Source organism: Peromyscus californicus, unplaced genomic scaffold (genome assembly GCF_007827085.1).
Source record: "Peromyscus californicus insignis strain IS unplaced genomic scaffold, ASM782708v3 Scaffold_5__1_contigs__length_169319896, whole genome shotgun sequence".
In the NCBI taxonomy this organism is placed as follows: Eukaryota; Metazoa; Chordata; class Mammalia; order Rodentia; family Cricetidae; genus Peromyscus; species Peromyscus californicus.
The window spans coordinates 35,101,201-35,126,531 of record NW_026294573.1 but is presented as its reverse complement, the minus strand read 5'-3'; the positions used below and the strand labels follow the sequence as shown (position 1 = coordinate 35,126,531).

Sequence of the window (25,331 nt, the reverse complement as noted above, 5' to 3'; positions counted from 1 at the left end):
GATGAGGGGAAATTGGGCCAACGCTTATCTAAGCCAAAAACAAGTATTTCAGTAACAGATCTGGACATTTTCCAGAAGGAATGCTTTCCGATAGGCTGCTCTGCTATCCGAAACCGTTCCATGACTTGAGCAGTCAGCATGACACCTGACTGCGCACGGGGCCCTCAGAAAAGAACCCTTTTCTGTCGTTAAAATAAATTATGTTTCTGGGGATTGTAATAGCTCAGAATCCACAAGAGTATCCTAAAAGATTGTGTCCTGGGCTCCTCACAGGAGTCAGCACAACAGAAACCATTTCACAGAACTAAAGGAGTTGGTGGGGAAGGTGAGGGTTGGGGTCCTCACCAGGTGTGTGTGTGTGTGTGTGTGTGTGTGTGTGTGTGTGTGTCAGGGGTGGGGGGGCGTGAGAGCAAAGAAAACAGTCAAGGGCCAGACACCAAAGATGTTTACAGGATGGGTAGAGAAGTATGTGTCTAACTAACCAATGCCAACTAACCAGAGGAAAGCTCTTCTACGACCTGAGCAACCAACCAAGGGGAGACTTGCCAGAGTAAATCCGATGCACGCTCAAGAAGCCAGCAGAGGCTGGGGCTGTAGCTCCATGGATAGAGTACCTTTGAGCATGCGTGAAGCCCTGGGTGGCTCACACCCTCCAAGCCCCAGCATTGGAGAAGTGGAAGCAGTAATCAGAAGTTCAAGGTCATCTACACAGCAAACTCAAAGTTAGCCTGAGCGACATGGGACTCTGCCAAGGGGGTAAGGGGGACAGAGAGCTAGATGGCCCAGCAGGTAGATACTCGCTACCAAGTCTGACGGCCTGAGTCCCATGCTTGTAGAAGGAGAGAACTGACTCCCATGAGCTGTCCTTTGACTTTCACCAACAAGGTGTAGTCACACAGACACACAGACACAGACACAGACACACTAGGTGTAATGAGAAGGATGGGGGAGGGACCGAAAAACTGAGGACCTGGTACCTGGGTACAAACAGTGGGGACAGGATAGGGCGTTGTCTCAACAGGTTAGATCAGAAACTCAGTCTGCAGGTACAAGCGTGGAGAAAAGACACACTACCTGGTGGGATTGCAGGCCAATAATGGAGGAATAGGCCTGGATTGTTACATAGATCTCAGGCTGGAAGTCAATACAGGATCCAGGCACTCGGAAGGGCCGAAGCAGCCCGCCCAGACAACGGGACAGAGCGTGGAAAACTTCATCAAACAAGATCTCCCCCGTGGAGTCATCCTAAGGGCAATGAAGAGAGAGAGAGATCTCACAAGAGTGTCCAAAGCAGCTCTAAGCAGAGTATAGAAATAAGCAGGCTTCCGGGACCAGCAGGACCCCATTCTTATGATCGACTGTGCCCGTGGACACGGAGTAGGCTCTGTTTCTGAACACCCATCATGCATTCACAGGCTTGTCTTTTCCCATAAGGCTGAGGTTGTTTTCATTTCCCATCTCTCCCTGCTTCTCATCATTCCATCTCTGTTACTGTTCCCCTCAAACCACTTACCACAATGCCAGTAGATGGGCTGAGGTCCAGCTCAATAACAAAACGATACTGCCAAGCCAGGAAGGTGACCCGTGTGGAAGGGACAAGAAGGAAGGGCCTTGGGACCACTGGTTCATCTGGCTGCCATCCAGGGGGCAAAACACTGAGGACTTCCAACTCCTGCTCAGACTGAAGCTGACAAGATGGAGGAGAAAGAAGGGGTCATGGGCAGGAGACATCACAGCTCAGTGACTAAGAAAACTTGTGCTCTCAAAGAGGACCCCATGTCAGGTGGCTCACAACCACCTGTAACTCCAGCTCCAGGGCATCCAATGCCCTCTTCTGGTCTCTACAGGCACTTACACACATGAGACATACACTTCCACACAGACACACATGTGACATACACTCAGACATAGACATACTGAAAAAAAAAAAAAAGGTTGAGAAGAGTTCTCTTTCTTCTTTGACTCCCAGTTTGGCCACGTCGTAGCTGTGAGGCTACAGAAAAAGCACTCAACTCTTTAACATCAGTGTCTTCATCTGTAAACCGAACACAATCCTAACAGCAACCTAAAGTACTGCTATGCAGTCCAAGGGGATCCTCTATATGAAGTGCTCCCTAGACCTGCCTCCTATATCCAAAATGACCCTCCACTGGCTCCACTTGCAATAAACCAACCACAGATCCTCTGCCTCACTAGCTAGAAAAAGTATGAACAAATTTTCTGTAAGGAAGCACTTTGCAGGTAAAGCCACCGCCCCTCCCAGCCTTAGAGCTCTAAGGAAAGAAAAGAGATCTTCTGGGCCATGCCCTCACCTCCCACCTGTCACTAGGACATACCAGGAATTCTTGGGGTGTGGCCTGAACAGTCTGATGCAGATGATTAAGGAACCAAGCCAGGCGAACATTTCGGGAGATTCGATAATCTTTTTTCATTAACAGAAACACCTGGCCAGCTTCTTCTACCTAATGAGAGAGATAGAAGACAAAGAGGACACTGAGTTCCCAGTATATCTACATCCAATGCAAGCAGCTTGCCCAGGAGCCCACATAGTAACAGGAAAGGCGGCAGAGGTGACATCTATCCTTGCTATCATGAGGAGTGTTCCCAACAGACCCCCACAGAGATGCAGGAAACTTAGCTTCTTGCAGTGTGTTTCCACAAACGCTTACGTCTTTCTCTTATAAACCATAAGCTCCCAAAGGTAGGAGAGATGCCTTGTTCTGTTTTTGTGCCCCTGTGCTTGGCACACTGATTCACATGAGACCCAGTAAGTATCCAATCTGCTACATGAATACTTGTCAGTAACCGTCTCAGTCTTACCCACAGCCGACATTAAAGAAACCTTCACTGAGTATGTTTAAGATTCCTGAGCACATGAAGCCTCCTAGGTGTTATCAAGTTCCTGTGGGTCACCCTCTCCACTCATACGCCTATCAACTGTCAATGCTTTAGTTTCTTTCCCCTGAGTCTTCAGGGGTGGTCAGTTCAACAGCATCCTTATTTTTCTACCATACAAACCCCTGCCAAAGATGACACAGGACGTATTATCCTCTGTCCACACATATACTATGGCAGCTGTACACTCTGACAGGAAGAAACCTATCATTTTGTCCAAGTGGTAAATCTTAATAGGCTTGACTTCGTGGTCAGCAAGCTGCCTTTCTGATTCTCCCAAGTTTTTTTTTATCACCAGCCCAAGCCTGTACTCCCAGCAGACCAAGTTACCTATCATTCACAAAAACTGAATAATCACCCTAGTTACTGTATCATTACAAACTGAATGAGCATGCTAATGGGTAAGAATGTGGTTTTATGACAGCAAGAAACAAAGTAGCCTGATCCTGTCCAGGGTCTTAGGAGGATGGGATGATGAAGGTCCAGCAGAGCTCTCTACAGGAGATGACCCGGATGGAGGGCAGAGACAACCACTGCATTACTGAACGAGCATTTGAGCACTCAGTTTCACAATGTACAGCTTCCACCGCTTTACCTTTCTCTTTCTTTCAATGCTCTTTGGAATGACTGATTTCTCCAAGGCCAAACTGAAGTCTGGTTTCACCTGTCAGTTCTTACAGAATCCATCTTGAACCAGGCATGTTTGCCTAGCTTTCTGGGAAAATTCCCCTTTATCTGTGATCCTTTGATTCAAACATTTCCAAAGTCTCCTAAGTTGTCAGACATTCAAGATGTACTTTATCAGAACCAGAAGGCTGGCTTAAGAGAATTTAAGCAGCTGGAATGTTTTTCAAAGTGGGATTCAAGCACCAGCTGCACCAGAATCACCTGAGCTGTTTATTAAAATGCACATTTGATTCCTGGGTACCATCAGAGACCAACTGAATTAAGAGCTGACAGATACCAAGAATCTACATTTTAACTAGCTCCCCTGGGATTTTTCCATATTACTGTTTGAGAATTTTTTCAATTAGTTATGTTTCATAGCATTCACATTCATATGGAACTTCAAGACCTCAATACCAACCTCCCTTGAGTCTGATGATGCCTAACTTTTGAAGCAGTCCGATAAACAAGACAGAGCGGGCTTTGGGAATCAGAGACCTGGATTCTGAAGTATTCTATTATATGCTATGCATGTGATCATGCAGGTGACTGAAATGTTTTCCAGGCTTCAATCTCTTTATTGTAATATCTAGATAACAACATCTCTGTGGGGATATTGCAATTAAATGGGAAGAAGAACAACGTCGGAGGAAGGCTGTCACTGTTTAGAATAGTCATCGAGGCCTACATACCATTTATGCCAAGCTGAATATCTGCTTCCAGGCACTGTGCTTCCTTTTCTGGGTTTGAGATTAAGGGCCAAATTATTCTCCGAGCCTTTTCTAAGACAAACCATATGCTGTCTTCCCACAAAATAATGTGGATACCTCCCTCCTATTGGAAGCCTCTCGCCATTATAAACCTGAACTTCTAGCATGACCTCAAGATGAACCTTCTCTCTGCCTGGTCTCAGTCCCCTCACCCACCGCTACAGTAAAAGCAGGCATTCGAGTGTTAAGAGCACCTTGGACCAAAGCTGACTCTGCGAGGTTTCTCATTTGTGAACAGGGCTAACAAGAGTGACTATTTCATGAGGATTGTACCTGTATTAGATACTCAGAGAACTTACATTTCCTGAGCTCCACCTAACTGCTTACAGAGGAAGGTTAAATGCCCCACTAAACCTTAAACATCCTCATTTGTTCTTCTGAAACACCTAGTATAAGTCAATGTTCATTTCCTCCCCAAAGCCAAGGAGTGCATCAGTCTGCATCCACCCTAACACGCAGCACAACTTTGAGTCTAGAGCACTACTCATTTTTCTCCTCGGGAGCCTAACATCTCTAAACGTCACTTTTTCTTCTTGGTATTCTGTTTCTACACTACTCATTGAGTTTTCCCATGTGTAGTTTCCCTGTCACAGTCACGCAGACACACACGTGTGTGTACTCATACATATGTATAAGTACTTTGTGTGTGTACGCACACAAGCACAACGTGTCATAGCGTACATGTGCAGGTCAGAGGACAGCTTGTAGGTCTAGAGCTAGACCTGTCTATTTGGAAATTCTAGCCCTAATACTGGCTGTGCAACTGTATTTCTTTTAATAGCTGTACCTCAGTTTCCTGAAAAGGGGGGTGATAATGGTGTTTCCCTGACAGGGCTGAAAGAACTGGTAACGGTAAAGTGCTCAGGGTGGTGGCTGGCAAGCAGTGAGAAGTCAACAAGTTGCCATTACTGTTTTATCATTACACACATCCATCGCCCTTCCCTCCTAAGTATTCTTCTGTGGCCACGGCCACTCTAGCCAAATCTAAGGTTCTGTTTCTTTCTGAGATCCTCTCATCCGGCTAGAATGAGCAGTCCTCAGGTATCTTAGCATGATCAGACACCTCATCTGCTCTGACTTTTCAGTTTTCTGCTCTGTACTTGAGAATAAACACTGCCAGATTCCCTACATGAGTTCTTCGCATCTAAGGGGTGCCTCATCTGACTTGATCCCCAAGCCACATAACAGAACAAACGTTTTTTATAAAGAAGGAAACTGGATCTGGGAAGTTAAGACTGCTAGAACGGTTGCAGGGCTTTTCCAAAAGCATGGACTGCTAAAGCCAAATCAAGTCATGCTATTGATCACATTCCAGTAGATGAGATGCAAGAACCCGCCAAGTCGGTCAGCTTCTGCGTAGCCCGATGAAAACCGCCAACTAATAACCCAAACACGAGTTTTGTCAGCACCACTGTATCTAGGTCTGTGGGTGGGAGACGAGGACCAGGATGGCATCTGAGTAAACAAAACAGCGACAGACTCCTCGAGGCTCCGGAGGCTGGAGGCCGCCACACGCCTGCCCTCGGGCCTCGGCCCCGCACCCGCCCGCCCCTCACCTCTGGCTCCGGGCGCTCCGAGGCCATCACACAGCCCTCCCGCGCCGGCCCGGGCCAGGAAGGCTGCTCCACTGCTGACCTCTGACCCAGCTAGCTCGGCACCCGGCAGGAACCGGAAGTCGTGGGGATGGCCGCGTTCTACGCTTCCTGATTGGTGAGCACAGCTGGCCGAGCGAGAAACCGGAAGAGGAAGTGGTTGCGCCAGCCGGGCCGTGGCAATGCAGGTGAGAAGCGGCTTGGGCCTTCCATCCTCTAGCCACCGGCCGGAGGGTGGGCGGGCTGAGGACTCTGGGCAGTTAGGGATGTGAGGAGAGGGCAGAGGCCTCGGCTGTTTGGGGGAAAGGCGGCGAACCGGGAAGAGACGAGGACAGCTACGGGAGGCGCGGGAATTGAGCCCGCTAACGCGAGAGGGTCAGAGGCCTGCGGGGAGGCAAGGCCGACTTGCTTGATTGTGTGAAAGGATCGAGTTGGCCTTTGGGAAGGTTCGAGAAAGTAGTGGGCTGGCACCAGGCTTCGACCTAGGCTGTTGGACACAGGCATAACAAGGCTTCAGAAGGCTGAAGGGATTGTGGGCTGCCAAGGACGAAAACTAAGCTGTTTGTAATCCGAGGTGTGGGTGGAACCTAGTATTTAACCCATCAGTCACAGTGTCGGGTTTGCAAATCAGCTTTGTAACATTCTTCCCGGCTTGTACCCAGTTGCTAAGGGCGGAGAAGTGGAGTAAATAGAGCACAGATGGTCAAGCGGAAACCCTCTGCAGACTCAGCATTTAGAATTGTCTAACGTTCAGAAACAATGTTGGTTTCCTCGCCTTTGTCATTCATTACTCATTTAGTCTGTTGCACCTGGTAGTCCTACAGCGAGTGTTTATGGGTCACCCGAGCTTACAAAAGAGACTGGAATACTGGCACAGAGAGAGATCCATGAGTACACATTGACTCAGCAAATGCTAAGGATAAACGACCAGTTGGGGATGGGGACTGCAGAGCTGGTATTCAGAGAAAGCCTCACACATAAAGGCAAAATGTGAGATTCTCCAGACTGTGTCGTTGACAGTAGCTGCGCTCACAAGGCAGAGGATCATGATGTACGTATATGTACTACAGAGGTACCCGTGAGATAATGAACTTCAGGAATTCCTTCTGGCCTTAAGTGCTGATAGCACCCCTGCTATCATGGCTAGCACCCCTGCTACCGTGGCAAACCTTTCTAAAATGTACTGAACTTTCTGAAAGAAATGTGGCAACACCAACCCCACAGAGTGACACAATCCAAGGATTCTCCATATGCCCAAGGGAAACAGAGTCATGACAGCAGGCAGGAGGGTGGTAGGCAGACTATGTCTATTTTCCAGAAAAGGGCTAGACTTACAAAGAAGCCTGTGCTCCGGCTTGAGCATGGTCTTGTTAACCCCGCTGCAGATCTAAGAGAAGGTTGGCTTTAAGAGAGGCAAACCTTTTGAGCTGGGAGGAGAAAAGAGGAGAAATGATACAGCTCTAAGCCAACTTTGTTATGAAGACAAAAAAAGTCATGAAGTCATAAGCAGAAGGGAATTAGGTCTGGTGCAGTGTTCCTATTGAAGTACCGTGGTGTAGGAGGATGGTAGAAGGAATCAGCTGGTAGGAGGACTTTAGGCCAGGTGAACAGGTTGAAAGGTCTAAGGGTTGATGCTGTCTGTAACCCAAATACCAAGACAGAAAACAATTGAGCTTTTCCGTATGTGTCACACTCACTTGTATCTGAGTAACCAAACATCCTACTGATGCAGAGGGAGGAGAAGCAGCTTGAGGCGTCATTAGATGCCCTGCTGAATCAAGTGGCTGATCTGAAGAATTCGCTGGGGAGTTTCATTTACAAGTTGGAAAACGAGTATGACCGGCTGACCTGGTAAGGATTGCCAGGACAAGCTGGAGAGGGATCCATGGGTGGTGGGGCCAAGCCCCCTGGCTGACAGGACATCTCCAGTGATGTAACTATTTATCAGTTTGCAAATATCCTTTTTGGTTTGGAAAGAACTAGGTTGCCCAACACTGACAAGTATAGTTTGGCTTAAGGCCTCCATTGCAAGGAAGTAGAGAAGTGCCCAGTTTCCCAACCGTGGTTGTTTCTAGGTTTTAATTCTTGCGCTTGACTTCTTTGGTGAGGAGGTATTCCCCCAGTGGAGGACAATTATAGCTACATTCATACTGGATCTCCTTCCACAGATGGGGCTCAACCTGAGATACAACCTACTCTGGAATGATTGATTCTGTTACTAGACTAGAAAGGAGGCTTTTATCCACTTTAAGATTACCATAGTATAACCACAGTCTCTGATTTCCACTACTCCCAATCCCATTCAAGCAATGAGTTGCTTTTTTTTTTTCTATGTCTGTGTCAGAAATTGAAAGTGTGTTCCTCTTTCCCAACTCCATCCTCTCTGCTAGCAAATCTGGTTCTTGCCTAGGCTAGTCATAGGGCTGTGAGTCTTCTGGGGGTGAGTCTGGGTGTTCCAGCATTGGGAACTTACAGAGATTACTTATAGGGAAAAATATTTCTGATGACTTCTTACCACCCCCAGGCCTTCTGTCCTGGACAGCTTTGCACTGCTGTCTGGACAGTTGAACACTCTGAACAAGGTCTTAAAGCATGAGAAGACACCACTGTTCCGTAACCAGGTCATCATCCCCCTGGTGCTGTCCCCAGATCGAGATGAAGACCTCATGGTAAGAAGAAAAGATTGAACTTGGGAAATCAAGTCCTTAAATGAAAGTCTAGAGCACAGTTGTTGATTGGATCCTCTTTATAGCAATGAAAAGTAAGGGCTGCCATCTGGAAGACTTGCTTTTTCATCCTTCTGGAGGCTGGAGTCACACTTAAATAATGCTGTGATAACCAAGGCCCATATCGCCAAATCCATGACCTGTCTTTTCTAAAAAAAACAAGTCAGTTCTGCCTGCCTGTGACTTTGTCTGATCAGTCTTTAAAATGTGGGGCTGGGAATTTAGCTCAGTGGTAGAGCAAACAAAGTCCTGGTTTGGTCCCCAGAATGGGGTGGGGGTGGGGAATTAAAAAATCCTAAACAAAACAGAAAGAACAACAAAAAGAAAATTACAGTGTGGCTGTGGAGGGTGGAATTTAATTTGCCCTAGTTCTGATGGAGTGTGTGTGAAAAGACAGTACCACAGAAAACTCTATTTGTGCCTCAGGTTGTGTTGTCTCTGAAAATGCAGTTGCCTGTGGAAAGGAATCAGTTTACTTGGATAGCACAATAGGATCAATACAATCTGTGTTACAGCGTCAGACTGAAGGACGAGTGCCTGTTTTCAGCCATGAGGTTGTCCCTGACCATTTGAGAACCAAGCCTGACCCTGAGGTTGAAGAGCAAGAGAAGCAGCTGACAACAGATGCTGCCAGAATTGGTGCTGATGCAGCTCAGGTTGGACTGAGTCACTGCCCTGCTGCCCCATCCCCATCCCTTCATAAGAAGCAAGACTTTACCAAGCCTGTGTAGTAGGGGTTGGTTAAGCTGGGCTGCCTCTGGAAGAGCATAAGAAAGATGCTTCACGAGAATCATTACTAATCACTACATCAATTCGTACGTGTTACAGAAGCAGATCCAGAGCTTGAATAAAATGTGCTCAAACCTTTTGGAGAAAATCAGCAAAGAGGAACGAGAGTCAGAAAGTGGAGGTAAGGAGGGATGGTGGGCAAACAGGGAGAGCTGTCCAAGACCACTAGAACAGGATTGGTAGTCTGCCGGATGGTGAAGTGAGGCCTTAAGAATGAGCTGCTGGGGCTGGCAAGATGGCTCAGTGGGCAAAGGCACCTGGTGCCAGGCCTGACCTAAGTTTGATCTCTGTGACCTCTATGGTGGAGGGAAGAACCAAAAGGTTGTCCTCTGACCACCACACACAAAATAAGTCAGTGTGGTTTTAGAGAAGAAGCATGAACTGGCAAGGAAAGGTCTGTGTCCTGTCAGTGCTCTGTGTTTAAGACTAGCCTGGAAGCAAATGGAGGAAATGGACAAAGTGAAAATTAAAGATAGGTTTGGGGACTTTGAGCTCTTTGATGGGGCTGGAGAGGTTCTAGATGTTTCTGCAGTCAGAACTGTAAGCCTGGTGGTCATCACTGGCCTCCCAGCTGCTGGGTTTAGTCTAGAACTGAACACACACTTCAGCGTTCTTGCTTTTTTTTTCCCCCCCCTTTTTTTTCTCCAGGTCTCCGGTCAAACAAGCAGACTTTCAACCCTGCAGACACTAATGCTTTAGTGGCAGCTGTTGCCTTTGGGAAGGGGCTGTCTAATTGGAGACCTTCAGGTAGCAGTGGTCCTGGCCAACCTGGCCAGCCAGGAGCTGGTACCATCCTTGCAGGAACCTCAGGATTACAGCAAGTTCAGATGGCAGGTGCTCCAAACCAGCCTCAGACAATGCTCAGTGGAGTCCAGATGGCTCAAGCAGGTCAACCAGGTAGGGCGACATGGACTGACTGCAGGAGTGTGAGAAAGCTAGATTAAGCCTCCATCAACCCCAGACCTGGAGATTTTCCTCCTTTGCATGGTCACTCAAAAGACAGTCAGAAGCTCTGCAACAGGTACCAGAGAAGAAGGCCCTTGACTAGCAGGAGCTGTTGTTACCTTTTACGTCCGTCTCAGACTTTTGTCTCAACTGTCCTATTTATTCTGGATGGTACTGTGTGTCTCTTAGGTAGAGAAATAAGTGAGCGGACCTTGATCAAGACCATTTGGTAGATAATCAAGACCATTTGGTAGATAATCAACAAGCTGGTAGTTTTTTGGATCTGCCTGGATTCTTTCCTCTCACCCTGTCCCTTAGTCTTGGCTTTCTGCCCTCTCTCAAGCTCATTTTTACTTCCTGTGAGAGCAGTCTGGAGGAGTTCACAGGGTCAGCTGCACGGGTATCTCTTCAGGCTGTCTAGGGAAAAGGACAACTAAAACAACAGAGAGCACACTACTCTCTACCTGTGACATTAAACAGGGGCCACATAGGCCACATACCTGTCTTTTCCAGAGGTAGATGAGCAGAAGACCGTTGGGGGGACTGTTCAGACCCCTCTTCTCCTTTCAGAACACCCCTTTCCTCCTAGATACCTTCAGTGAGGGAGCCGAGTGAGGCAGCAGCACACCTGTGATCTCTGCTCTCCAGAGTCAGAAGCCACAGAGGTTCTGAGGGCCAGGAGATGACAGGAATCTGAGAGCTGCATTTCTCATTTATTGTGAAAATTGATCAGATGCCTTTCTTTGTGTTACTTTTAGGGAAAATGCCAAGTGGAATAAAAACCACCATCAAGTCAGCTTCAATGCATCCCTACCAGCGGTGAGTGTGGACAGCAGCCTCCACTCTCAGGTGATCCGTGCTGAGTTGGGCAATGACATTATCTTTTGCTCAAGGCTTACCTAGATGGGTACAATGGAAAGAACACAGGCTTTCAGCAACAGACAAATCTCAGCTCCACTGTGAATAGCTGTGCGACCTTGGGAAAGTGACCTCATTTTTCTGAGCCTGGGTTCTTATTTGTAAATGGTGATAATACCTACCTCATAAGGTTGTTGTGAGGATTAAAATGAGAAAATGAATGTAAAACACTTAGCATGGTATATGAAATACTGGGTCTTGAATAAATGATAGTTTCTTACTTTTCCACACTGCTATTCACTGTCCTGCACCCAGAACTTACTGTGATTGATAAAGCTCCATGACAATGGTGAGCTAATGGATACAGGATCAAGTAATCCAGGAACCATGGCACCCTGTATGTCTTGGAGGTGTATTGTTTCTGTAGGCTCTTCTGCCCTGGTTCCATCTTGCTGGCTCCATCCAAGCTACAGGCGAAGAGGTTTCTAGGCTGGGACACTGTCCACCTGCAGGTCTGATGAAAGCAGTTCAGCTTTTACCTGGGAAATAGGTAACAGTACCCATCTTTTACCCTACTCTGTCATGAAGATGTCTAGGGAGCAGCAGGTGGGAGATCTCTTAGGATAGGTCCTGTCAGGCAACAGCACAGATAAAGTACATCTTCCTCCTTGGAGAGGAGTTACACTTCACGTTGTCACTCACGGGGCTTATTTGTCCTCACAGTAACTACTCCCTGTTTCTGTCCTCTTCCATCTCACTAAACATGTGGCTCAGATAAGATCCAGATTGAAAGTGGGAAGGGCAACAGCCCCATTCACCTTGCCTGCTTTTGTAGAGTTGAAGAACTGAATTTTTGGACAGGCAGCCATGTTGCCTTTCTCAGCGTTCTTTTGTGGGCAAGGGCAGGGATTGAGTCAGGAGAAGTGGGCCGAAGGTTTCTTTGTTCAATAAAGTTATTTAAATTGATGTTCACTGGCTCAGGGTTGTCTGATTGAAATTTATGAACAGTGTACCAGGCAATTTCAATTTGTTCTCCTTAAAGTATTGCCTTATCTTTAATTTTTCTTTTACTTAAAAACCCGAAGACTTCCTTCCGGCTACACTGTGTGAGTTCTCTTCTGTCACACACTAGTGCTTTGGTCTTTGGTCCTTGTTAAACAGCATTCTACCAGGCTGTGGCAGCAAAGGCCTGGAAAAGTGGTCCTCTGTTGCTGGTCTGTGGAGCCGGGAGTGGTGTTGACAAGCTAATTGACCACAACACACTGCACCAGGGGAGTCCTGTCATCTGCTCTGAGGCAATGGCAAACCTTTCCCCCACTTAAACGGGCTGGCCCATTAGCCCATCCAGGTGTTGTTTATCTTCTCATCTCCTCCCTTCCCACTAAATGTCAACGCTAACTTGGGTGTTGACTAGAGCTCTAGCTGGACTTTTGTGGACTCTCAGAGCATCTTTTGGTGATTGCTGTCATTTACTCCACCTGTAACCAACCCCAAGTCTTCGCTGTCCCAGATGAACCACGCTATTGAAATGGCTTCCTTGTCCTCCAAGAACAGGAATATCTTCCCGCTGCAGGAGGAGCATTCAGGCCCTCACCTGCATCTCGTGCCCTTAAGCAAACACTTGAGTGGTGAAGGCACCCACACCTCTGTTAGTTGCTCGGGTAGCACATGCTGTCATTTCCACCACCTCCTCCCTCCAGAGCACCAGACACCTCAGCATACACATCTGCTGATCTCCCTCTCTGGGGCTCATATACCAGTTCACCCCACAGTGGCAAGGATGTCTGGAACCCCTACTGCTTGATCTTTCAGGAGCAATGTATGTGGAGTTGCCTGTGAAAAAGACAAAACTGTTTACTGCTTAGATTTGGGGTTTGTAGGTGACTGTACTACTCCACCATTCGTGTTTCTGATCATTTTCTGCTTGGGAATTGTACTTTGTGCTGCATTTGGGGCCCTTGGACAAGGGGATCAGGTGGGCAGAGGTCTGCTCCATTGTCTCCCGGGTTCTGGGATGGAGAAAGCAGCAGCGGTGTGACACTTGAAGTCTTCCCACTGAAGGTGGGAGCTTATGGAATCAACGTCAAGCCCAACAGGGTTACCTAAGACCTCTCTCTGGTTCTGCCCTGAGGCTGGGATTCAGCCGTTGCTGATTGCCCTGGTCACCTGTCCCTTCTCTTCTTCCAGTGTGAACTGCTGTCCTACTTAGCTGGCTCCCCACACTCAACTGTGCCTTTTGGGGACAGTAGCTAAGATGGGTCGGTTGTAGCTCTGTGGATTGCCAGCACTAGCTAGGTACAGGCTAGAGAGGATGTGGTTGCCCACCTCTTACCCTGCTGCTGAAGGGAAGAAGCTGAACTCAGCAGGAATGCCCAATGTGAGCCCTTCTCCACCCCCTCCACACCTCCCCCAAGCAGCTGGAAACAGCCTCTCCCTTTGTCTGAGTTTCTTGTACAGAATAATCCTCCTTATGGACAATGTATTCTCTGTGTCCTGTGGACACAGGAGCCGTGTGCGCTGATCCCAGCACTAGGCTGGACGGAGGCTGAAGCCTTCCAAACGCCCACCCTGCTCAGCCCCTGATTGATGTTCAGTGGAACTCCCAACGGTTGGACATTTGTTCCTGTGTGCTCCAGACTGGAGGGGCAGCAGAGCCTTCTGGGGCTTGTCACTGGCCAGCAGTATGACCAGGATTTGTGTTCCCTTTTCTGGTCTGCCCTGAACGTTAAGCACCAACTTGTAGAGGTTTGATGTGATTCTATCTTCAAAGTCTGGAATGCGCAGGGGCTAGCGCTTGGAAAATGATAGGGACAGGGAGTGACTTGCCTGGCAGGCCACGGTGCTCCTCATGTCACATGGACGTCAACACGTGCTCTGTTCCACAGGACAAACTTCTTTCTTTAACAATCTGCATGTCTTGTTCCTGGATCCCATGTGTCACTGAGGCAGAGCCTGGGTTCTTCTCATGTGGTCTCTTGTTACGAGTCACATACCCTGAGAATGTGAACCCCTGCTTGGACACTTCTACCTCCTAAACATGGCATAGACCAAGGCTGTCGAGTTCCTTGGGCCTCCCTTAACTTACCTGAATGACCCCAGTGACCTTTCTAGCCTGGCAGTCTGAAATTGACTCCCAAGGCCACTTGTGTGGGCTTTCTTTTTTGTTTTATTTTCCTTACTGCATAGCTCTGTTACTTGAATAGGGCAGATTTCCCAAATTCCGAAAACCCCTAACAGCTCCTAACATTCTCTGTCATGAACCTTCATCTAGAACAATGGTTCTCAACCTTCCTAATGCTGTGACCCTTTAATACAGTTCCTCATGTGGTGGTGACTTCCAACCATAAAATTATTTTTGTTGCTACTTCATAACTGTAATTTTGCTACTGTTAAGAACCATGTAAATATCTGTGTTTTCTAATGGTCTTAGGTGGCCCCCATGAAAGGATTGTTTGACCCCCAAAGGGGTCTTGACCCATAAGTTAAGAACTGCTGCTCTAGACCATGTCCTTGGTACTGTTTTCTAGCTTTCCTGCCTTTCTCATGAATATGAATCAAAGAGGGTGAGGTAGCCGGTGTAGTGACGCATGCTTTTAATAATCCCAGCACTCGGTAGGCAGAGGCCTCTGAGTTTGAGGCCAGCCTGGTCTACAGAGTGAGTTCTAGGATAGCCAGAGCTACATAGTGAGACCCTGTCTACAAATAAACAAAGAAGAGGTGGTGAGGTGGCTGTGGGTTTGAAGTTAACCTCCCACTCTCAAACGTCTGTCTCTTCTGGACAAGATAAATGTATGGAAAGATTTTTTTTAGTCCAGAAAATTATACTTTGCGTAATTTTGATATCCCTGCCTATTTGGCCATAGTTACCACAGGCTTTGGATGTCTCGGCTTGGTCACCCTTCCCTTCATACCTGTGTTTTAGTTTTCCTGGAAATAATCTCAGCCAGGAATCTGGGAGCATCCTAAACCATTTTCTTACACGTTCCCAGCCACCTCCCCACATGGTATTAACTACCTCCTGAACCAAATACAAAGCAGCCTGAGTGGGTCCCTTTCTACTTCTGCCTCTCCACTGCCTCCTGTTCACACTAGTTCCTAATGTGTGGCCCTTTGTATTGCTCTGTTTTGCTCACACCCTACATGGAGACCATCTTTTATTCTTTATGCTAATTTCTCAGGAGTACAACTGTTTTCACGGCCTGGTTAATGATGTTTTAAGAGTCTTCCATAGTAGAAATATTTCTTGGCTCTTATGCCCTTTCTCTGGCTCTGTTCTTACGGTACTTAACCACTCTGTAGCACTCAGCAACGCTGACCATTTCCTTTAAGTCTCTTCCCCTTCACTGGCTTCTGCCACAACTCTCCTTGCTCTCCCGCCTCGCTGCATAGTCCTCCTCAGCAGCTCTTGACTTCTGAACCTCTGCCTTCTTGATTGCTGTTATTCTCAGCTTGTTCTTAACCCCTTTCTTAAGCTAGCTGCCTTCCATATGACCACCATTCTTTTGTGCACAACTTAAACAAGTTTAATTTTCAGCTCAAATCTCTGCTGAATTGCAGGTTGCTATTTAGATGTTTCTGGTCCATTTGACCCACAGTTAGCATAGGCTTCAGGTGTCCCAATCCAGTCATCTTTCCCTCTGCATGCTTGTTTTTTTTCTGGTTTTCTTGGGTATTACCTAAGTCAGGGACATGGGAGCACCCTAAACTATTTCTCCCACATGTTCTCAGCTACCCCCGCTATGAGCAGTCCAATGCCAAGCTCTGTCTGTCTGTCTCCCCAGCCCTAACCCATCTACACTCAGTTGAGCCTCTGAGCCACTCGGGGAAGATATTATCAGTCTCCCTAATCTCCACATCTGGAAACTCCAGCTTCTCTTCCCAAAAGCTGCCAGATCTTTCCAGACTGCAGAACTGATCCTATTACTCCCTTCCTTAAAATCTTTTTGGCAGTTCACTCCCTATATTTCTCAAACTGAGGTTCACACATCTAGCAAGTTGGTAGAGGCAGTGTTCCTACCAACCATAGGGCAAAACCATAGGGCAAAACCATCCTGGGATTTTCATTTTTCTTGAGGGTAATTTAAAATGAAATGCAAATCCAGTGTGTGTGTGTGTGTGTGTGTGTGTGTGTGTGTGTGTGTGTGTGTGTGTGATTTTGGGACAGGGTTTCACTAAGTTGCCCAGGCTTGCCTTGAACTTGGGATCCTCCCGCTTCAACCTCCCAAGCTGCTGGGATTAGCAACCTGTACTAACAGGCCCAGCCAGGCAGTCATTATTAGGAGAAAATAGATTTCAAGGAAACCAGACTTCCTGGGCTGTTTAAAAGTGGCTCCCAAAAAAAAATAAAAATAAAAAAATAAAAAAAAAAAATAAAAAACAAACAAACAAAAAAAAAAAGTGGCTCCCATTTTGTGGAAAGGCAAGGAAATCTCTTTGACCTCATTGCCTGCTTTCTGGCTCATCTTGTTGATTTGCTACCTACTTAATTCCAAAAGCCATACAAATGGTCTAGTGTGATCGGTTCTTTTGACCCTCCATTTTTCCCTACTACCTTGCTTTATTATCCTGTCTGATAAATAGTAAACCCTATTTTTTGTGGGGGAAGGGATTAAGCAGCGTCTCATCTAGCCTAGGCTGGCCTAGAACTCTTGGCAATCCTCCTGCCTCAGCCTCCTAATCACCAAACTCCAATCAATTTTTAAAACTGGGCTCCCATGTCACCTCTCTGTGAGGCCTTCCAGCATCTCAGCCTGTCCACAATTCAGTGCCACTCCCATCAAGAGGTCAGTGACCTCCTCTTTTATGCTTCACATCTGTACCTTGTACAAATGTCTTATAGCTCCTGCTGCACTTTATTGCCCTTCAAGTTCAAGCACCCCGAACTGTCAGAGTTTGAGTCATAGTTTTTCCACCTGAGAACTGTGTGATCTTTGAGAAGATAATGTATTTCTGGTGTCCCATAGCATGTGGCCCATCATAAACACTACCTACAGAAGTGTTGCTATTATTTCTATTATGATTTGTTTTTGGAGTGGTAATATGTAATAACTTTGGAGTGCATGGTGGTGCATGCCAATAATTATAGCCCTCAGGAGACAGAGGCAGGAGGATTGCTGTAAGATCTAGACCAGCCAGGGCTATACAGCAAGACTGTCTTAAACAAACAAACAAGTAAGAACTACAAATATATATATATTTGTGCATGTGAATATATTTGTAGTGTCATGTTGCTTGGATTTAAATCCTAGCCTAGCTGCTTACTAGTTATATGGTGCTGGGACATCAAAATATTTGTGCTCTATTTCCTTATTCCTGTAGATATTCTAGAGGGTTGTTTCAAACAATGCCTGACAATAGGAGAACCTTTATACATCTTAGCTATCCCTAGCTAGAAATTTGCTCCCTGAAGTTACTTAAATAAATGACTGACCAATCCCTCTAGGAGGCCATAAACTTCCTCCTGCCACTCCCCTATACTTATGCCTCGAGAGCTGCCCTCAGAGACACCCTTTGTATAAGCTTCATTCCCAGGGTCTCCTTAGCAACTGTACAGAGCTAGCAATGGAACATTTTTACACTGGTTTGCCTGATACTATGAATCAATTTTGTATCTAGTTTTGTGATTTATTTCTCCCACTTAGCTTATGCTCTTCTCTTAAGCCCCGGTTTGGCCTTAAATTGTATCATTGAATAAGCTCCCTCACCTAAGATGTTCTTTTTCATTGTTTCTAGTGATGTCTTGTCCCTGTCCCAACCAGCTAACAACTCAGTTTCGGTCTTCTGCCCCTAAAGGGGGCTCTTCACCACTCAGACTCTTCTCCATGCAGCTGAGATAAGCCCCTGCTTCAATTGTCTGTGCTTCTAAAGCACAGGTTGGGCTGAACTGAATTACTGTGTATCAGAGCAAGAGTTCCACAGTCCCGTGCTTGTCCCTCCCTTCACACTGGCCACTGTTCTTCAGACACTGGTCATGGCAGCCTCTACCATTCTCACCACCTGCTATAAATACTCTCGGCTGTAGCCATCAGGACACTGGGGTGGGTGCTGACCCATGGTTTAAGATGCTCTGCCCATTCAAAACGTCCCCCTCCTTCCTGCCCCCACTCCTCGTTCACTCGAACAATTCCTTGTACAAGTGTCACCAGGCCTGAAAGTTGGTAGTGCGGCCCCTCTGAACATTTGACCATCCTTCAGCAACCTCTCCACAATTCCATTAGAGCAATTTTTATATATTGCAGTTTATTCTTCTTAGTTCAAATCCTGGCCTAGACACTTGCCCTTTGTATAATCTTAGACAAGTTATTTCACTTTGAAGAACCTCAGTTGCCACCTCTGTAAAAAGGAACTTATTTCAGAGTATACTTTCAAAAGCCAAGCATATTTAAATTTAACGCTCTAAGTAGCTATAGTTTTCAACAGAATACAATCCAAGCTTCTTACAAGTGCATACAAGGTCCTTAAGGCAAATAGCACTCAAATGCTATTCTTCTCTCTCCTAAGAAGTCAGTTTTACCTAATTAGACGGTTTTGGTTACAACATTGCATTAAGCTATTTTAACTTAGAGGGGGGTGGTTGGGGGCATAGCTCAGTGGACAGAGTGGGCTGAGTGCTGACTGTGCGAACATGAGGACAGGAGTTTGGATTTCCAGCCCCCGTAGCCACGGCTAATCGCAAGCTTGTGAGGTGGGCATGGGAAGGCCCCTGGAGCTTGCTAGTCCGCCAGTTTAGTCATTCGGTAAGCTGCAGTTCGGTGAGATACCCTTTTCCAAAAGTAAGGTAGAGGGCTAGAGAGTTGGCTCCATGGTTAAGAGTACTTGTTGCTTTTGCAGAGGGCCTGGGTTGGATTCCTGGTACCCACACTGCATCTCACAACTGTCTGTAACTCTAGTTCCAGGGATCTGCACATGGTGCACATGCATATGTGCAAGCAACACACACACACACACACACACACACACACACACACACACACACAGTCAAAAAATTAAAAAAAAAATAATAGAGAGCCACAGCAGAGGACACCAGACATTGACCTCTTGCCTCCACACGTGCACCCATAGGACCATGCACCCACATGTGTGCATACACATGTGTACACACAAACCCACATAAAGAAAGGAAAGGGGACAAACCCGTACTAGGACTGTGTGTGGTTTTTAGATGGGCTTAGGGTCTCCAAGTTCGTTCTCTGCCTCGGCATCTCTCCATTCTGCTTCATTAGGATCCCTCTCATGGGAAAACTCTGGGTTTGCCGGATTAAATGCTGTTAGGAGCTGGGATTTAGGGGTATGTCAGGGAAGACATAGACAGAGGAGGTGAGGAATGCCTTGAGAGAAGTGAAAGCAGGGACAGCCCCAAACTAGAGCTGTCAGTGTCTGCTTATAAAAAGATCCTTGGGCCTCTGAATTCACAGTACCGGGCTTCAGATCGCCTGGGATGTGTGTCTTCTCACCTCAGCCTTGGAAGGTCCCAAACTGCATTCACGTTCCGTCCACTCCACCCATGTTGCAGGGCTTGCATCAGGCCCAGGTTCTCTCTCTTCTCTCCACCACTGTTGTAGGTCAGACATGTGCCACATTTGAGCCTCTGGATGGGTCTCCATTTGGTCTCATTCCCTCTGCTTTCTTTTTGATAATACACTTACTGGGGCAGGTTTGTCCATCAGAGTACTAGGTGGATCATGTCTGCCTTCTACTAGAAATCTTCAAGGGCATCTCTACTCAAGCAACTCTTCATTTTATTTTTTTAAATCCCAAACACTTCATGACTTCAGGCCAACCTCCTTGTTAACCTATGTCATATGAAGAACTTTTCCTCACCATATCTTTTTGTTTGTTTGTTTGAGACAGGGTTTCTCAGTGCAGCTCTGGCTGTCCTGGAACTTGCTCTATAGACCAGGCTGGCCTCGAGATCCACCCGCCTCTGCCTCCCGAGTGCTGGGATTAAAGGCATGCGCCACCATGCCCAGCTATTCACCATAGCTTTTAGACAGTGTCGCTTGCAGCCCCTATGCCTGTCCTAGTGTCTCCTAGGTCCATCCTTTGTCTGCTTTCCTCACTATACAACCTTGAGCTATGTCTTCAACCTCTCTAATTCCCCGTTTCCATCAAAGGGCGGATGACAGTGCTAACATTACAGGATTCCACCATAAGAGCACAGGAAAAGTACCTGGCCTCGGGCTGTCCAGAGTAGCACTGAATAAAAAGGAAATTTCTCTTTGCCATTCTGGATCCTTCTCACAAATCTTACTAATTCTTTTCCTTCCATCCTGATATCCTGCTCTGGTTTGCTTCCTAATGAAAAGCCTCTCCTTCCTCCTCAGTGTTCTTCCCCTCCCCAGTCTCTTCAGTTCCATGCACACTGATTGATACCCATAGTGCATGGCACTGACTGCCCGCCTAGAGGTCAGACCTCATCACTGATCATTTAGGGCCTCAAGCACACTTTCGGATATAGATGAAAATGAGTGTTTGCATACAGTTTCTCCCTTATGCCATCTAGATGTCTTTCTAGTCCTAGCCACCTTAGCCATGGTTCCAGCCTCAAGAAGGAACCAGAAATCTGGGGGGGGGGGGGGGTCCAGGAGGCCTGCAGCATGATTACTGGAACACCCTTCACTCATATCTTTGCTCTCCAGGTCCTCACAGGTGTAACCCCCTCTCTGCTTCTCTGTCTAGTATTGTATTAAGACGTGCCCTTTGTCTTTCACAAGATGGGCTAGGTAGGAGCTTGCCGCAGTTCTCAAGGGGCTGCCTTAGAGACCCTGAGTCCCACAGTCTTCCTCCACTGTTACACTCATAAACGTGTGGTAGACCTTTGCCCACTCGACACTGCCATTCCTGCTTCTCTGATCCTTCTTGTGTTTTATTTTGTGCCCAAACAGCTTCAATCATGTCCTAGAGTTGGTAGAATGTATACAGTTGGTGGCTTTCAGGCTGAACCATAGGGGAAACAACATTGGTTTTTTTCTTTTAGTGCCGTGGTTCTCAACCTTCGTAATGCTGCAACCCTTTAATACAGTTCCTCATGCTGTGGTGACCCCCCCCACACCATAAAATTATTTTGTTGCTACCTCATAACTGTAATTTTGCTACTGTTATGAATCATAATGTAAATATCTGATATGTGACCCCCAAAGGGGTCATGACCCACAGGTTGAGAACCACTGCTTTAGGGAGAGAGGACAGTGAGTAAGGAGTGAGTCTGTTGGGCGGGCCCGAGAGAAGCTGTCATTTCACTTCCCGGGGCTTGGAAAGGCTCCTTTTAGGAGAAGGGATTGTAGCTGTTAGACTGGGCAGCCTTGCCCATCCCGCTGGGACCTCATTCTTTATCTGTCTTGTGGGCTCAGTTCCTCCAGTCTGTCAGCCTGCTCTGGTTTGCTTTCCATTTCCTCTTACCCCCAAGGCCTTCCATGTAGCTTCCCTGTGGATCCCAACCTGTCCCATTTATACCACTCTCTTAATCTCCTAAATTCACTGGGAGCCTCAGGAAGCTGAGGCAGGAAAATAGAGAATCCCAGGCTAGCCTGAGCTAGAAAGTAAGATCCTGCCTTTAAAGGGTAGTGGGGCAGCACTAGGAAGACGCTTCAGTTGGTAAAGTGCTTGCCACTCAAACAGGACTTGAGTTTGATTCATAGTACCGATGGAAAAGATTGGTGTTGTTACCCTACACACACACACACACACACACACACACACACACACACCTACCTTTATAAAAGAAACAAAATAAAACCCTAACCCTGAATCTCTGATGAAGAACACCACTGTGCATGGTCTCCAGTGGGTGTGGTCATCATCTGTGCCCAGGAAGCCTGCCCAATGCCTGCCATCCGTGTTACCAGACTCTTAGCATTTCCTAAAACCTCTAATCTTACCGCCACTCATGCTCATTGACTGCCTCACGTTCTGCTGAAGGGAAAACAGCTCCCTTCATGAAACTCCCTCCATTCCATCCCAACCTACTGACAGACATCATTTCAGCCTGTGAGGTGTTTTTCTTAGCCAAAAGCCAATGTGTGTGTATGTGTGTGTGTGTGTGTGTGTGTGTTTTCCTGGTGGGTCCTATTGTCTCTTTCCATACAACCTATAAACAAATTCCAGCCCTTTCCTATTAAAAACAACCGTTAGTACCAGTTTAGAAGCGAGAGGCAGGCACTGAGTCTGAAAGCTCCCCCAGGTGATTCCTGTGTGCATTTGGGGCCAAAAATTATAAACAGAGCCTGGGTATGGCTGCACATGCCTGTAATCCTAGCACTGAGGAGACTAAGACAGAAGGACCTGGTGTTTGAGAGCCTAGGCTGAGTAGTGAGATTGTCTCAAAATGCACACACACACATACACACACACACACACACACACACACACACACACACACACACAGGGGTGGGGTGGGGTCAGGGAGGCTTGGGTGGCTCTCTGAGCTGGAGCCATACCAAACTACTTAAGGGTTTCCAGTACCTGCCACATGTTTTGCTTCTAGGCCATTATGTGCTTCTCTGTGTCTCAAAGGCTCTCACTGACTGCTAGAAAGTGTTCCCTAGTGCTCAAGTCAGGTGTTATTCCTGAGAGGCCTTTAAGGACTCACCCCCACCTTTGGTTAAGTTCCCCACTCCCCAGAACTTTGACACGCCACTGGGTCTCTCTCTGGGGAGATTCACATGCTACTATGTGTTGTTCATTTATATGTATGTCTGTTCTCCTAGGCTAGAGGCTTTGCAGGAATCCATTGGCCAAGGAGATGCCATTTGGTAGACTTGGGATATATCAGATACTGGAAGATGCTTTCTGTCAGGACCAGGTTAAGAACTGAGTCATTTGTTCATCCATGAAGTCAGCCAGCATTTATCGAGACCTTGCCATAGTCATTTATCAATGTGGCCCAAATGAATAAATACATGTATATTTAAAGTTTCCTGTTGGTTTGACTTTGGAAGAGTGTCATCATCTTTCCAATGTGCTTTCATAATGGCTGTGTAGTCCCAAATGTCTTAGTAGGACTTTCAGAGAAGTTTATGTATTTGCACATTGTTTAGGAAAGATGTGTTAAAGGAGTTAATTCCTATGCAGACATGTACTTTGTTGCTGTGTTGGACTGCTTCTTACCTTGTCTGTTAATGGTGAGACAGAGAATGCTAAGCACTTTACATGGATGATCTCCTTTAACCTTCACAATGTTCTATCAGCTAGGCACTATTTGTTCTCATTTTTAGGAGGTTCCACAATATATACACGATCACACACATATTAACTAGGACATTTAAACTCAGAGCTTCAGAGTTAGATGTGGCCTCTGAGCTGTTCGAGTACACATGAAAGACATTAGGACTTCAATAAGTATTGGTTAGCTCAGTAAATACTGCTCTCGAAGGAAATATAAAGATGTGAATTCTTCCTGTTCTCCCATTTGACTCTGGACCGCTTGATTTCTCCCTCTTTCCTTCCATTGTCCTATTCATTCTACCATTTCATCAACAGGTTTTGTATAGGGGCAACTGAATGACAGGCAGTGGGCCCAATTATGGAGAGAGAGATACGACTAAAATATGAGCTTTCCCTGCTGAAAGGAGCTTGGAGTTGGGAGAGGTGCAGAAAATTGCATGATAGTAAGCCAGAGGCAGGAGTGATTTGCTGCCTAGAGAGCTGACTGTATCTTGTGCTGAGCCAAGAGGAGGCTTGAGAGTTGGAGGCAGTCCCATAGATCAATATATGTTTGTTTGTATGTGAATTTGTGAACATTCATTTAACACGTCTTTCCTAAACATCCATGCAAAGCATCATTCTGAATGCTCTACTGGGAGGTTTTGGATAAGTATCCATCATGGATGTTCATTGGGAAGATGCGGACATTATTTGATGGCTGAAGTGCAGGCTGTGGCTTGAGAATGAGAAGGCCAGGGAGATTAGGGGTTAGGGTACAGTGCTAAGGGGCCTGGATTTGAAAGTAAATTCTTTGCTGTTTCTTGTCAAGAGTGGGTACTAGCAGGTAATCTAAGGTATACTTAAAACTGTACCCTGGCTTTCGCCTCTTACCAAGCTCTAAGATGACCCTGCCTAGGTAGGTAGCTACATCCACCAGTTATCATTGTATTATCCCTCTCAGCCACTGCTTCTTCTGAATTCCCCAACTCACTACATATATACAGCATCCAGTTGTCCAGGCTGTAATTGGATCATTATAGGCAAAAGAGATAGAGATTTCATGTCACCGAAACCTGGTCTAATAGTTTGGGCTACCTGCTGTGTGTGTGCAGGTAGTGTTGAATTGACAGCTAAATAGAAATCCCCACATCTGTCTTTCCCAGTCCCATCAGTTTCCTCTTCAGGTCCAAGTTTTCTCTCACCTGATCTCTCTTTGGTACCTTGTACCTGGACTGTAAAATTATGTAAGTGCCAGAACCAGAGCTTAATGTGGTTTTGCACACTGTAGATGGCCAGTAAATGTCTGATGAATGAGATGAGTCGCCTCAAAAATCTTGTTTTCTTCTGCTTCTAGAATAAAAGTCAGCCTCATTTGCCCTCGGAGATCTACTACATTGAACCACAGCCAATTTCCCTTGCCTTCCCCCCCACCTCCACCCCCATCCACTACCTTGAAGGTTAGTTTAGACAGTGATTCACAGTTTTTGCCTGGGGCCACTTGTATTCTCCCATCTCCGTTCCAGGAAATCCTTTCCGTGGCTCCTTAAGCTAGGACTCATCTAAGTTTATAGGCTCTGAGAGGCATGGTGGTGGCAAGCTGCTGCTTCCCGCTAAGGCCTCCCGCCACCCCAATCAGCCCTTAGCAGGCACAGCTGGCCCTCCTCTGCCCCTGCTGGATAAGTCTTGAGGGAATGGTTGAACCCTAGAATTTCCCCGGAGTCTTAAGCCGCGCCGGTCGCAGACAGCAGATGAGTGGGTCCTCATGCTGGACTGGACAGAGGACCGCGAATGAGACCATGCAGGCTGAACGTCAAGAAGGAGCTGGGTGCAAGCCAAGCCACAGTCATCAGCGGGGCAGGCTGAGAGATGCGAAGGAAGGGGTGGAGAGCTGGGGCTGGGTGTGCTTCCTGCCCGGGGATCTGGCGACCCGCCCCTACTCCCGCCCTGGC

At 46.9% G+C, this 25,331-nt stretch overlaps 2 protein-coding genes across 3 annotated transcripts in view; one reads left to right on the top strand and one right to left on the bottom strand.

The window, feature by feature from the left end:
* The window catches only part of Szt2 (SZT2 subunit of KICSTOR complex), a 46,174-nt gene extending 40,162 nt beyond the window's left edge, over window positions 1–6,012 (bottom strand). Inside the window, exons 1-4 of the mRNA XM_052718090.1 lie at window positions 5,888–6,012; window positions 2,337–2,462; window positions 1,514–1,687; window positions 1,075–1,245 (exon numbers count right to left, since the gene is read on the bottom strand). Coding sequence (XP_052574050.1) covers window positions 1,075–1,245; window positions 1,514–1,687; window positions 2,337–2,462; window positions 5,888–5,914 — 498 coding nt within the window. The 5' untranslated portion in view covers window positions 5,915–6,012. The remainder of the gene's footprint in view (window positions 1–1,074; window positions 1,246–1,513; window positions 1,688–2,336; window positions 2,463–5,887) is intronic.
* Window positions 5,997–25,248, top strand: Med8 (mediator complex subunit 8). 2 transcript variants are annotated; one of them, XM_052718096.1, is made up of 8 exons: window positions 5,997–6,111; window positions 7,656–7,774; window positions 8,448–8,592; window positions 9,165–9,305; window positions 9,478–9,559; window positions 10,087–10,335; window positions 11,142–11,202; window positions 24,737–25,248. In XM_052718096.1, the coding sequence occupies exons 1-8, from the start codon at window positions 6,106–6,108 to the stop codon at window positions 24,927–24,929; spliced, it is 996 nt and encodes a 331-aa protein (XP_052574056.1). In that variant the 5' UTR covers window positions 5,997–6,105; the 3' UTR covers window positions 24,930–25,248. The 2 variants fall into 2 exon arrangements, with proteins under 2 accessions (XP_052574056.1, XP_052574057.1); XM_052718097.1 differs by lacking the exons at window positions 5,997–6,111; window positions 24,737–25,248 and having other exon boundaries at window positions 6,123–7,774; window positions 11,142–12,207.
* Window positions 25,249–25,331: the final 83 nt, after the last annotated feature.

Bases quoted from the DNA above. Each gene is read 5' to 3' on its own strand.
- Med8 (XM_052718096.1), top strand. The intron at 9,306-9,477 runs GTTGGACTGAGT...TACGTGTTACAG, and splicing joins TTGGTGCTGATGCAGCTCAG to AAGCAGATCCAGAGCTTGAA. The intron at 11,203-24,736 runs GTGAGTGTGGAC...TTCTGCTTCTAG, and splicing joins TCAATGCATCCCTACCAGCG to AATAAAAGTCAGCCTCATTT.